The following is a 13,293-nucleotide window of genomic DNA, read 5'->3' on the forward strand; positions in this document are numbered from 1 at the left end:
AAACCTGTCCCTTCTCTGCTGAACGGTTTACAGTCCCAGGTTTTACTGCTTCAAGGATTAACTTAGTGTAGAGCTCAGACTTGGCCTAATGTTTTTTGCTTTGGTCTGGGGTAGGGTTCATGTAGGTGAGCATGTTCCCCCAATGTTGTAATTTGTAGGCTAACCTCAGTTAATGTACCAAACCCCACAATTTAGATAGTTTACATTTCTTTTCTGGATGTATTGCCATTTCTTTGAAAATAACTCCAGCCTTGAAGGAAATTCCAGTGGTTTTAATATAGAGTCTGAGGACTTCCTCTTCTGAGCTGCTGCTGCTTGCTTGGGGAGCATGGTTTTGAGGGCACCATTGCCTCCCTTTGTTCTTGTGTCTTCTACCCTGCTTTTTGCTACAACGGAAGTCTAGTAGTTGTGGCAGAGAGAAGCAAGCCCATAGTGTCAACATTTCTGTCCAGTTTTTACAGGGAAAGGTTGCGGATGTCTGCAACAGAGTAGAATAGCTGATAATTATGATAATATGATGATGACAAGAGCTGATCTACTGGAGGCTTTCTGTGCACGTGAACTGTTTTAAATCACTGCCTCTGCCCCCACATTTCTCCTCCAGCAGCCGGGTGATTTCGGTGCTGCCGTCCAGAGTCACCGTGTGTGATTTTGCAGATCATCCTGGGCACATAGCACTCGGCATGGTGTTAAGTGGGAACTGAGGTCTAGTGTGTTTTGACTGACTTGTGTTCCCTGCTGCAGGGATGTCTCATGGGAAGGAGAAATACACCTTTACCTGCCAAGGCTTAGTCACCAGTCTCTCCTGTCCCACAGGGCTGGAACTAAAATAGGCCTTCCCTTCCTTCATTGCCCAGAGGAAGGCACCTTTAACAGTCTGCACACGGAGCTGCACCAGCTGGTAACGCGCTCGCTTTACGACTGAGGAAAACGAGGCAGAAATTAAGTTATTTACCTAAAATAGCACAGTCTGTACGTGGCACAGCGAGTGGCCGAGTCCAGACAGACTGCCTCTTCCTTGTCACCACCCCTGGTCAGCTCTAATGGACTGTGTTCAGCGGTCAGGGACAAAACCACCAGTTTTCAGTTGAGAACTGCACTCCCTAGTAGTAATAGCATAGAGTGTACACTGAATGGACAGCACACCAGGGACTAGGCAGTGTTTTTAGCTTCTTTCTCACAAAAATGTCAAACATTTTTATGGGTAAGATACATTTCAGACATAGTGGAGGCCAGTGGGCTTATGTAATTGAATAATAGAAAAACTCTTAAAGAATTATATGTACTGTTCTTATGCAGTCTAGCAATCCTTTTTTAGTTTATAGGGAAAATTAAATTTGTTTTCCAGTCTCCATTTTAGGTAAGAAAATAGTATTAAAACATTGCAATAAGTGATGTAACTGTATGTATAATATAGTAATAAATAATAAATACTGTATGTATTTCTGTATGTACTAGGAAATATGTGAGTGTTGTCTTTTTGGCTTTCTTCAAGGTCATGGGGGAAATGGTTTCTTGAAATTCCAAGATTCTGAAGAAATCACCAACATAGAGCTTGCAGATGCTTTTGAACAGATGTGGCAGAAAAGACGGTAATCAGCAAGTAACTCTTTACTTTATTATTTAATATCTCCCATATTTCTCCTGTAGTGTGAGGGCTGAACCAGGGCTTGTGCACACTGAGCAAGTGTTCTAGCCTGGGCTACACACCCAGCCCCAAATAAATGACTTCTTTTTGCAGGATGCACTAATAATCAAATTTTCCCGTGGGAGATGTATAATTATTTTACGTGATTTCCAAATGATTTAGCTTGCCCTAATCATTTCTTCTACTGTGAAGTTTGTATTTGTTATTTCATTGAATAGAGCCTTGTGAAACAAAAATTCAGTTATTATTTAACATGAATGAGTTGACTTGAAATATTTTTTATTTATTCAGTTAGTGTTGTGTGTATGTGTGCATTTGTGCACATGCATGTGTGTGTGCACATGTGTGTTTATGTCCTTCTACTGTGTGGGTTGTGGGGACTAAACTCAGGTTGTACATCTTGGTCAGCAGAGTCTTTTCCCGTGGAGCCCTCCTGTTGGCCCTGGATTGGCTTTTAAGATGACGTTTCATGTCATGTAGCTGAAGGGTGTTCTTGCCGCCCCCACTCCTTAAACTCATGACCTTCCTGCTTCAGCCTCCTGAGTAGCTGAAGTTACGATGTGTGCCGCTACATTAGTTCATTGTGTTTGGTTCAACCTTGCTAAAGTTTCAGAGCTCAGGCAGAATGCCGCCAGATCCTTTGCCAGAATACAGGTGGAACGTCTCTAGTTCCTGGTGTTCTCTGAGACCTGATGAGCACAGACTTTCTTGTCTGTGTCTGTCGGTGTGCTGACCTTCTGATCCCTGCGAGAGCACTCTGAGGCTTTGTAGCAGGAATCTTAAAAGTTCTTATTAATAAAATCAAACCTGAGGCCAGTTATTGGGGTGAATACTGGAAGACCAGAGAAACAGAACAAGCCACAGCTTCCTCATCTTGCCAGTTTCTCAGCTGATCCTGTTTCCTCAGACTGGAAGCCTCTGAGTCCTCATCCAGAATGAATCTCAGCTGAACTGCTGCTCAAAAGCCTAAAAGCTTAACCAGCCAAATGCTTCTAGTTTCTGATCCTCACGCCTTATATACCTTTCTGCTTTCTGCCATCACTCCCTGGGATTAAAGCCTCACTTTCTGGGATTAAAGGCCTGAGTCACCATGCTTGGCTGTATCCTTGAACAGATGGATTTCTGCCTCTGGAGTGCTAGGATTAAAGGTGTGAGTGCCACCATTTTCTAGCCTATGTATCTAGTGGCTGTTCTGTTCTCTGACCCCAGATAAGTTTATTAGGGTGCACAATATTTTGGGGAACACAATACCACCACAAGGCTTGTCTAGGCCACAGCCCCAAACTCTTCCACACTTTTTTCCCATGTGGCTCTACCTCTCAGTGGCAGGTTTCTTGTTGCTAGGACACAAGGCAAGAGTGTTCAGGGAGGAGAAGCTTACTCTGGCCCTCAGTTCTGGAAGGGACAGTCCATCTTGGAAAGGAAGGCACGGTGTGTGGGGTGAGTCGGTTGTCAGTGGCAGGAGCCTGTGGTTGGCTTGTTCGTATCTTGGAGGATGAAGAAGTGGAGACTAGAAGCCAGTACCACAAGTCCCTGAGGGCAGCATTTCTAGCGGGTGGCCTTGTGTTGAGAGGCTAGGACCCTGGGGGCTGTGGCTGAGCTAACAGAAACAGCTCCCTGGGGTGGACTGTGAGGGTGGCAGCAGGATTTTGATTTGGCCAGTGCTTTCAGATCCTGAACCACAGAGATGTGAGTATGTCACACGCTCCTGCCACTGCGGATGGAGCCAGTCAGCCACCATGCCTTCCCTTCCATGGAGTGGAATGTAAATTAAACAGACGCCCTTCAGTTGTGTCTGCTGGGATTTTATCCCAAGACGACGACAGTGGCACAGACACCATGCCTGTCTCAGCACTTGTCTCCCTCCTGAGTTATAGATCTGCATTCTGTACATGGTCTGAGTGTGGTGACTGAGTCGTACATGCGAATATATGAAATATGAGCATCATCAGAACCTCTATACACATACGTGCTGGCATATAGAGTTACAGCTCTGTGTGTATGTGTTAAGTTTCCAAGAAAACTTTTATGTCAAGAGTTCTTGAATATTATGAGTTCTGCATCATGTGGCCAGGAACAGAGGGCACACAACCTGGGACGTGCCCAGTGTGCCCTTCTGGAGTGTTTTCATGAGCAGGATTCTTCTCTTAACTTAGTTAATGAGATGACTCAGGCTTAAGTCATTGAATTATTGGAGAAGTGTTAATGTGCAGTTAACAGCGTGATTCATGTCAGGTTTTGTCACTTTTCTTTCAGCTACAATGAGCTGTTGTTTATTATTGATACTTGCCAAGGTGCATCCATGTATGAGCGGTTTTATTCTCCCAACATCATGGCTTTGGCTAGTAGCCAAGTGGGAGAGGATTCGCTGTCAGTAAGTGTCTGCCCATTGCTGTTTCTCAAATCACTTCATATGTTTTATGAGAAGATGTGCTATTCTTGGACTTTATAAATAAGAAATTTCGATATTTTTAACCGTTTGTTAAGATGATCCTGTTTGACAGGTCCTTTCCCCCACTTTCACAGCATCAACCAGACCCTGCCATTGGAGTGCATCTTATGGATAGGTACACATTTTATGTCTTGGAATTTTTGGAAGAGATTAATCCAGCTAGCCAAACTAACATGAATGACCTTGTAAGTATTCCATTCACTTAATTTCAGCATCTTGGTGTGCTAGCTTTAGTGTGATTTGTGAGGTTTCTTCTTCCCAGGATTCCAGGGGGTGCTGTCTTTGCATTGTGGTGTGGCCTTTTCAACTGTTTTGAATCCACCTTTTTTTTTTTTTAAATTAGTATCTTCTTCCTTTAAAAAACTTAAATTATCCTTATCTGTTTGGGTGTGCATATATGTGTGAATGCATGTGCATGTGTGTGCATGTTTACATATGTGTGCATGTGTGTGCCTGTGTGTGCACATGTGCATGTGCAGAGGCCAGAGCACAGTCTGAGGGAGTCAGTAGGTTGTGGCCTTCTGTCATGTGGGTCCTGGGGATGGAACTCAAGTCATCAGGTTTGTGGCATGTGCCCATACCTGCTAGGCCATCTTGTTGTCTCCCATGTGCTGTTAGCACGCAGGGCCACAGGCTTTAACCCTGTCACCCTCTTTTCCTGAGGTACTTGGCTACTTCGTTTCATTTGCTTGTTATCTTTTACCTACGAGGTCTATTTAAAAGCTGTCTGTCCACCTTTTGAAGTTCTGCCCATTCTGAGTCAAACGATACTCTTCGAGGAAAGCCACCTGACTTCTTCCTTGGAATTTATTTTACCGTCTCAGAACTTCCATAGAACTTAATTTCTCATTTATAACGTTTACCACAGTCTGTCTTTTGTTGATTTCAGGCAGTGAGTGAAGTCTTTGTCATTAAATGCGAAGCTCTTGGAAGAGAGACCTTACCCTACATAGTGTTTGTAGCCTATAATTCTTAGTAGAGTCTCTTAGTATAACTTGAGTTTAATTAAACTTTCCCTTCTTTCCTGTGCTGATTGGGCCATTTCAATCACAGCAGCTTGACATTGCTGTTGAGTTGGCAGAGTGAGAAGCTGCAGATGGTGGTTGTGTGATGACGTCACTCTGTCCACCTGCTTACCCTGTGTCTGTAACTGAAAGTTTTCCTGTGCCCACCCGGCTCAGGTCCTCGAGGTCCTGCAGCCCCTCAGACCCAAATGAACACACAGATAATAAAGCCATGGAACACGTGACAACATATAGATGAACCGAAATGGACTGAGTTTAAATGTAAGAGCTAGTCAGTGGTAGGCCTGAGCTAATGGCCGAGCAGTTTTAATTAACATAAACTTCTGAGTGATTATTTTATAATCAGCTGTGGACTGCAGGGTTAGGTGGGACCTGAGGAAAACTTTTAGCTCCATATGTCCGTTCATCTGCACACACTTGTCTGGTCTTCTTGTCCTGCCCTCCCTGTGCCAGTGTCCTGCTTGCTGCGACCCCTGGCTTAGGACGTCCCTTCAGTGTTCAATAAGTGCCATCACTGGCTGTGCACAACATGGGGCGGACACTGCTTCTGCTTTCCTGGAGCTTAGGAACAGAGGGTGACCGAGCAGATGGCTCTGTTCCTACCCTCTGCACTGGGCTCTCACTGAGCAGAATCCTTTGGAGTGCATTTTCAGTATTGAAGGAGTCCTGCCAAATTCTGAGAGCTGCTGCTGTTGGCTGCCAAGTGTGATAGGCGTACTTGCTAATACCAATTTGAAGATTGTGTATTTTGATGCTTGTTAAATCCTGATAGGAACTTGAATATTTAAACAAACTTTTTATAATGCTAATTTCACTTTAAAAAAATTAACTGATTAATTATTTGATTTTATATCATGACCACAGCTCCCCTCCTTCTTCTCTTTCTACTCCCTTCCCCCTCCTCATTCCCCCCCCCCCCCATCCACCCCTCTTCTGTATTCGCTCAGAAAGGGGCAGGCCTCCCCTGTGCATGAGCAAAGCATGGCCTATTAAGCTGCCATAAGACCAAGCACCTCCCCCTTATTCAGTCTGGGTAGGGCACTCCAGCATGAGGACTAGGTTCCCAAGAGCCAGTCAGAGCACCAGGGACAGCCCTGCTCCCATTGCAGGGAGTCCCACAAGCTGTGCAGCTGTCTCATATATACAGAGGGCCAGGTCAGTCACATTCAGGCTCCCTGGTTATTGGTTCAGACTCTATGAGCTCCCATGAGCCAAACTAGCCATTTCTGTGGATTTTCCTGCGATGTCCCTGACCCTGCTAATTTCACTTTTTAAGGAGACAAAAGGCTCCACCTTATGTCTCTCCCTTATGAAAACAAGCTTTTCCCTCAGAACTTCTGCTGTCACAGAACCTGAGCACAGCAGCTCCTGTGGCCATTTATCTCATGTGGGAATGTGACACACATTTATTCTGAAAATAAAATGTGTCACCTGGCTTATAGTGCTTAATTTTAAAATCTTTTTCTCAGCTTTTGGAATGCATGGCATGCCATTTCAAAAGTTTAAAATATGTATAGTTCTTTGATGTCTAATAAATTTAAAAACGACTTTTCCCATTGAAATTATCAGAAATAATGAGACTTTTAATTGATTGCAGTATATGTATATACACACACATGTACACACACACATACATATATATAAAATCTATCAATCATCTATCCATACGCCTTATTAATATCTTACCTTGGTTTCTCGCTTCCATTTCAAAATTCATTGATATCTATTTTAATGTCTTTCAATAAGAATGATCCATAAGTGCCAGGTGTGATGGTGCACACCTTTAATCCCAGGACTAGGGAGACAGAGGCAGGTGGATCTCTGTGACATTGAGGCCAACCTGGTCTACACAGTGAGTTCCAGGACAGCCAGGCCTATGTAGAGAGACCCTGCCTCAAACACATACACATTCATGCATGCATGCATGCACACACACACACACAAAATGATTTGTGGTGATCAATAAGAACTTATAGGTATAGTGATTTGATATATCTCTAGGTATAATAATACTTGTTTTGTTTTCTGTTGGCTAGAGATAGAGTAAAGTTTGCTGAGGAACTGTGGTCATAAGGCTGTGTTGGGTTTGGAGGAGCAATAGAGTATCTTGTCCCCCTTAAAGTACACTGTGCCCTTGGTGACTTCCTATTCTATAGTCTCTGGCACCTCAGGTCATCTTTAGAAGGTGACTGTGAACTCCAGTAAACACTCCTTTTGCTTTTCACAGTGAGTGAGCATGTGTCTGTCCTTGATAATCACTAATGTGGAATGTCACAGGGAAGATTAACACAGAAGTTACTGTGACATCTGTGAGTGGGGAAGTCATGGTTTTCACCTGCCTTTTTGGAGGGACCTTGGGTTCATTTCCACCATGGTTAAACTAGGTTCATTCGTTTATAAAGTAGCACATAGTTTCAAAGCGGTGGCAATAGGTATGCTGTAGGGGGTGATACTTTACCTTCCTGGAGTACAGTAGGGCTCCTCTTTAATCTTCTTTACACCTTGGACTACTGTGGCGCATTGTACCTGATAGTCATGTTAGAGTCAGACCCTACTGTGATGGATTCTGACCAATTTCCTTTAGCATTCTTCTGATGTCTGTATGGTTTCCTTATGTCAGATACTGCAGTAAGAATGAAATGCTAGTCTTAACCTGTACCTTATCTTTAGAATACACTGTAGTCTAATGTATTGTTTTACTTGATTTAATAAAAGTTGTTTGTTTATGTGCTTATCACTATTACTAATATTGTTGTTATTATTTTCAGTTCCAAGTTTGTCCCAAAAGTCTCTGTGTATCTACTCCTGGACATCGTACTGACCTTTTCCAGCGAGATCCTAAAAATGTCCTGATAACCGATTTCTTTGGAAGTGTTCGGAAAGTGGAAATCACAACAGAGACTATCAGTCTGCAACGAGATTCACAAGTTGTGGAGAGAAGGTATTCCTCTTTGTTGCTATATGAATAGAAAGTTCTAGGCTCATGGTTTGTGAATTTTTATAAGATGTACTAGGATCCACATTAGTGATTATCAAGGACAGACACATGCACACTCACTGTGAAAAGCAAAAGGAGTGTTTACTGGAGTTCACAGTCACCTTCTAAAGATGACCTGAGGTGCCAGAGACTATAAAATAGGAAAGTCACCAAGGGCACAGTGTACTTTAAGGGGATGAGATACTCTATTGCACCTCCAGGACCCAAAGTTGGTGTTTGTAAGTAGTTTCGAGTTCCTGCCTGGTCTGCACCCTTCACAAGCTGTATGCTTTTCAGATTGTGGACAGAAGTTGGAAATATGGCTGGGAAACTGTGGTTGTGACTGGATTGTGATGGTTTCCAAAATACAGTATTGGTCATATTGCAGGTTGAGATGTGTTGAGACTTGAGATGTCCACAACAGTCTGTCAGTCAAACATATTTTGCTGGTGGGTCTCTTGGTAATCAGTTAGGGAAGGTGGGAGAGAAGCATAAGGCAGACGTAGCTGTGTAGGGCAGTGGTTTATGTGTGTGTTTGTGTGAGAGAAGGTGAAGGAAATTGGTTCAAGTTGGGGGTTTGAAATAATTTATAATGCTCAACTTTTTTCTGTAATTATTTTTGAAAGGCAAAAGAAGCTTTTGTGGGAACTATTGCAATGCCTTTTTCTAGGATGTAACTGTTGTCCAGTGCTGCCTGATGTCTGGGCAGCTCATACTGCAGGCCCTTCCCAGTCACCAGTGGCAGCATGCTCTGTTTCAAGGATTTATAGTTCTGAAAGTAATAGAAATAAGTTAAAAATGCAGGAAAGACTTTTCCTGGGAGGACTTAGGCACAATCTCACTTCTTGTTTCAGAATTCAAAGCCTTAAGTTGTTTTTTTTTTCAATTTCTTATGACTATTGGCTTATAAAACTATGAAAGCAGCAGAGAAGAACAACAGAAGTAACAATTTTATTAATTTTTAAAATGGCGGCTTTTAAATTACCTTTGTAAAAATTACTAAACTACACTTTAATACTTTAATGAAGTATGATATAATTTAATACATTAACGTCATGTCTCTTAGCAAATTGGTTTTAAAATTTCCCAGACTTTAACCTGTGAAAGGCTCTTCACTCCCATTTAGCCCCCTGAACACTGATGTAATCTCTCTTGGAGACAAGGACGGCTTTGCACTTTGTTTCTCCCGACACTGAACGGTGTGTATTATTGTTACTGGATGCTGAAGAGGAGTGCAGTGGGATTGTAGTGAGTTTTGTTATGTATTCTGGAAGAATGGATTTTTGCCTTTTCAGTTTTCTCTGTGTATTTGTTTGAAAGCAAAAGTCTTAGTGCTGACAATTTTCTCCGTTTATATCTAAGGATAAAACTAAGCTCCGCAGCTGCGTTCCAGGCTGTTGGCTTAGCGCGCCCTCTAGTGTTTGCAAGTAAGTTTTATTTAGGGTGTTGCTATTTACCTGGAGCCCTTATCATGACTGATGTAAACAGGGCATAGTGGTGTGCACTGGTGTCCCTGCCTTCCATCTGTTTGAAAGGTTCAAGCAGGAAGACTGCACCCAAGAATTAGCTATCCCATGCAACATAGTGAGACCCCTCTCAAAAACATTGCTGGTTCTGTCATTCAGATGACATAAGAAATCCGTTCCTGTTTTGCTCCAGGAATTTTTACATGTATGAACAGGTATTATCTCATTGTGTGCAGGTGCTATTCACATGCAGATATGAATGACAGTCTATGTAGAGAAGAGTCTGTCCACCAGAAAGTAGATATCACAAAAAACCCATCTTGTGAAGGAAATACTGGGTTACATTGTATATTTACTTTTTCAAATTTTAGACCAGCAATATTAATACAGTGTTATTAAATTCTAGTTACATTTTAAAAAACACTTTCACATAATGGAAACAATGCATTATATTGGTTCATATTGGCTTTTTTATTTTTTATTTTTGTGTAGTCTCAGCATACACCCTTAATTATATAGAATGAAATCATTAGTATACAAAAGTAATTGGAATTTTTATGTGTTTTCTGAAACTTAGGCAGGGTAAGGTGACATCATGGAGCTCCAGTGAGCATAGGAGTACAGATTGCTCTTTGACTCAGTTTACTTCCTTCAGATAGTGTGTTTTGCCTTTTGTGCTATTTTTTTTTGTGAAATTTATGTATATTGACCATGGCTATAGTTTTTCATTAAAAAGATCCATTGTATAAACATATGGAACCTTCAAAGAATAAAATATTATTGAACAAAGGATAATTTACTTAAATGGAACGCCTTTTAATGTATGTTTCAGAATTTTGACAAATATATACAGTTGGTATATTCAGTCTGTCATGCTAAGTACTTTATGACTCTTCTCTTAGCCACCTTGACTGTTTCCAGGCCCAAGGTCTCCCTTTAAGACCAGCGTGCACATGCAGCCATGCAGTAGAGCTCTTGGGGATTCTGGCTCTGCCCTAGTGTGATATGCTTGTGTCTGGATAGTTGTGTCAACAGCCCTTTCTGATGGTTATCCCACACACTGCCCATTTGCAATCCAAGGACCTTTCTCCCCATCCCAGAGTTTGGGAATTGTTTAGAAAAAACTGCTGTAAACATTTGCATATAAACGTTAAGATTTCTTTTAATTTGAGTGCATATCTGAGTGTGGGATTGCTGACATGGGAACTGCAGGCTTGCTAGGAGACTGTCGTCAGCTGTTCTCCACGCCACCTTCCCTTGGTAGTCTCACAGATGACCACCCACACTCTCACTTGCTCCTGCTGCTCCTTTAGCTGTTCTGAGTAGGAAAGCTCATGGTTTTAATCTGCATAGCTAATGCCTAAAGATGCTGAGCATTCTTTTATTTACTGGTCATTCATACATCTTTCATAAAGTATCCTTTGAAGTCTTTTGCTCATTTTTAAAATATTGATTTGTTTCTTCATTAAATGTTGACAGTTCTCTGTATGTTCTGGATACAGGTTCTTTTTCAGATACATGAATCACAAAATGTTTTTTCCAGTCTGTGGTCTACCTTTCATTTTGGTTCACTATTGGTTGGCTTATCAACTTTCTCTATGTTTAGTGGCTTCTGGGAGTCATTTTTTGCCTAACCTAAAGTCACAGAGACTTCAAGAAGTTTATAGTTTCAAGTTTTATGATTAAACCTCTGTTCTATTTTCAGTCAGTTTGTGAGTATGATGTGAGTAGTGGTTGAAATTCATTTTGCTTATGAGTCAGTTTGTGAGTTTCTTAAGAAAGCCTACTGGGTTTTGATTGAGATTGGCTTGACTCTGTTAATTAGGGGAGTATGGATAGCAGCATTGGGTCCTACAGTCTGTGAGCATATCCCAACAGTTATTTGGATAGTTATTTTCCAGGTGATGGTTATACAATTTATTTTTCTAATGATCCCTTGTTTGGGGGTCATGTTGACTCTGGTGTTTCTGAACCAAATCCTCTCAGAAACTCCAGAAGACGTCTCTTTTGACCAGATATGGACAGCTTGATTCCACAGTGAAAGTGACTACCACATCTATAATTCACCACATGCATTCCAGTGAATGTATATTTACAGGAATTCAGTCAGAAGTTAGGGGATGTTTCATGGAGACACTTGAGTGTTGGGTAAATTCATCCCGAATATTGTGGCATCTGTGACCGCACTGTACTCTGACTGCTACTCATAGTGAGTAGGTTAGACTGAACCTTGACCCCACAGGTCGGGTGAGATGCTCCAGTCACAACTGACAGGGTTTGTGCCTGACTTGCACACACTGTATGCGGTGGCTCAGGTATTTGCTTTACTATAGTCTTGTATTACCCTCAGCATCTTACTTGGCCATCTGCTTTATTATCTTATAACAGTTTGCCACTCTAGTTATCTCAGATTCTATTAAAATAGAATGTGAGAAATTAGGTGATTCGTTTGATTTATAAAGGCACAGAACTACTTTGAAGTTATCCATTTTGTCATTTTGCAAACAAAATTCTTACAGCTTCAGAATGCATTGATTGTTTCATAATTTTTTTTTTTTTCGAGACAGGGTTTCTCTGTGTAGCTTTGCGCCTTTCCTGGAACTCGCTCTGTAGCCCAGGCTGGCCTCGAACTCACAGAGATCCGCCTGGCTCTGCCTTCCGAGTGCTGGGATTAAAGGCGAGCGTCACCATTGCCCGGCCTGTTTCATAAACTTTAGTGATTTATTTTACCCCGTATAGAGGACTGAAGCATACATGGAATTGCTCTGAGACTTCTGAGGTGGCAGTGTGTGCGCACAGTGCAGCTCCACGTGTTCCTGTCATGGGAATTCAGCATGCTCACACGGAAGTGGCAAATATGCTGTATGACAGAGTTGCAGACCTCGTGTTCGTTAACATTTCAAACTTTATCAAAACAAGCTGTTCTTTCTTAAAACGCTAAGTGTTAGAATTAAAAATGTGAAATTGTATCCAATCTAGAAATGGTGTGGTTGTTTATATATCACTGGCATCTGTCCATGGGATGCTCAGAGGGTGAATATCTGATTTAATCACAAGATTGCTAACGTTTCTTTTAGACCTTTGCCTCTGTTCCCTGACACTCCTGATTGTCATATTGATTGTGGTACTGCTTCACCCCAGTAAGTTAAGCCTGGGTTAAATTTTTTTTCTGCATGATGGAGGGAATATTACAGCTAAATTACCACCCGGAGTCTGCTCCCGTGGTCAAGCCCCCAGCACTCACTCACCAGCCGCATAACCAGGGGAAGACTTCGTGAACTCTTCTTGTCTCAGTGGCTCTGTCTCATATGGTCTCTTGAGAACTAGCTTTGCTTGTGCTTATAAAGTAAAAGCAAGAATCTATGCTTCATGTATTGGTAAGTTGCTTGGTCACGTTGGCATTGAGAAAGCCGATCACAGGAATTAACAGAAATTAACTTTGGCTACAGTGGTGTCTGTGCCCCATTCCACCATTTGGTTAATAATCTATTGTTAATGCCATCTAGTCATTTCTTGTTTTGAGGGCTCCTGTTTGTAGACCTGGATTCTTTGCACCAGAAGTTGGCAACAGTATTTCATGTTGGCATATGTGTAACAGACCTTTCCAAAAGTACTGGAGGTTGAGGTAGACTGTGGCTTTAAATAAACTGGATGCTTTCATCTCCACCTTGCTGAAAACAGCAAGACTTTTGATACGTCAGTTCAGAAAAGAATGGTAGGGATTT

At 41.9% G+C, this 13,293-nt stretch overlaps 1 protein-coding gene across 1 annotated transcript in view; it reads left to right on the forward strand.

The window, feature by feature from the left end:
• Positions 1 to 13,293, forward strand: part of Pigk (phosphatidylinositol glycan anchor biosynthesis class K) — an 82,534-nt gene that overhangs the window by 28,325 nt on the left and 40,916 nt on the right. Inside the window, exons 6-9 of the mRNA XM_052730207.1 lie at positions 1,496 to 1,592; positions 3,905 to 4,022; positions 4,175 to 4,285; positions 7,894 to 8,066. Coding sequence (XP_052586167.1) covers positions 1,496 to 1,592; positions 3,905 to 4,022; positions 4,175 to 4,285; positions 7,894 to 8,066 — 499 coding nt within the window. The remainder of the gene's footprint in view (positions 1 to 1,495; positions 1,593 to 3,904; positions 4,023 to 4,174; positions 4,286 to 7,893; positions 8,067 to 13,293) is intronic.

The sequence above is a fragment of the Peromyscus californicus genome, unplaced genomic scaffold (assembly GCF_007827085.1).
Source record: "Peromyscus californicus insignis strain IS unplaced genomic scaffold, ASM782708v3 Scaffold_9__1_contigs__length_137607984, whole genome shotgun sequence".
In the NCBI taxonomy this organism is placed as follows: domain Eukaryota; kingdom Metazoa; phylum Chordata; class Mammalia; order Rodentia; family Cricetidae; genus Peromyscus; species Peromyscus californicus.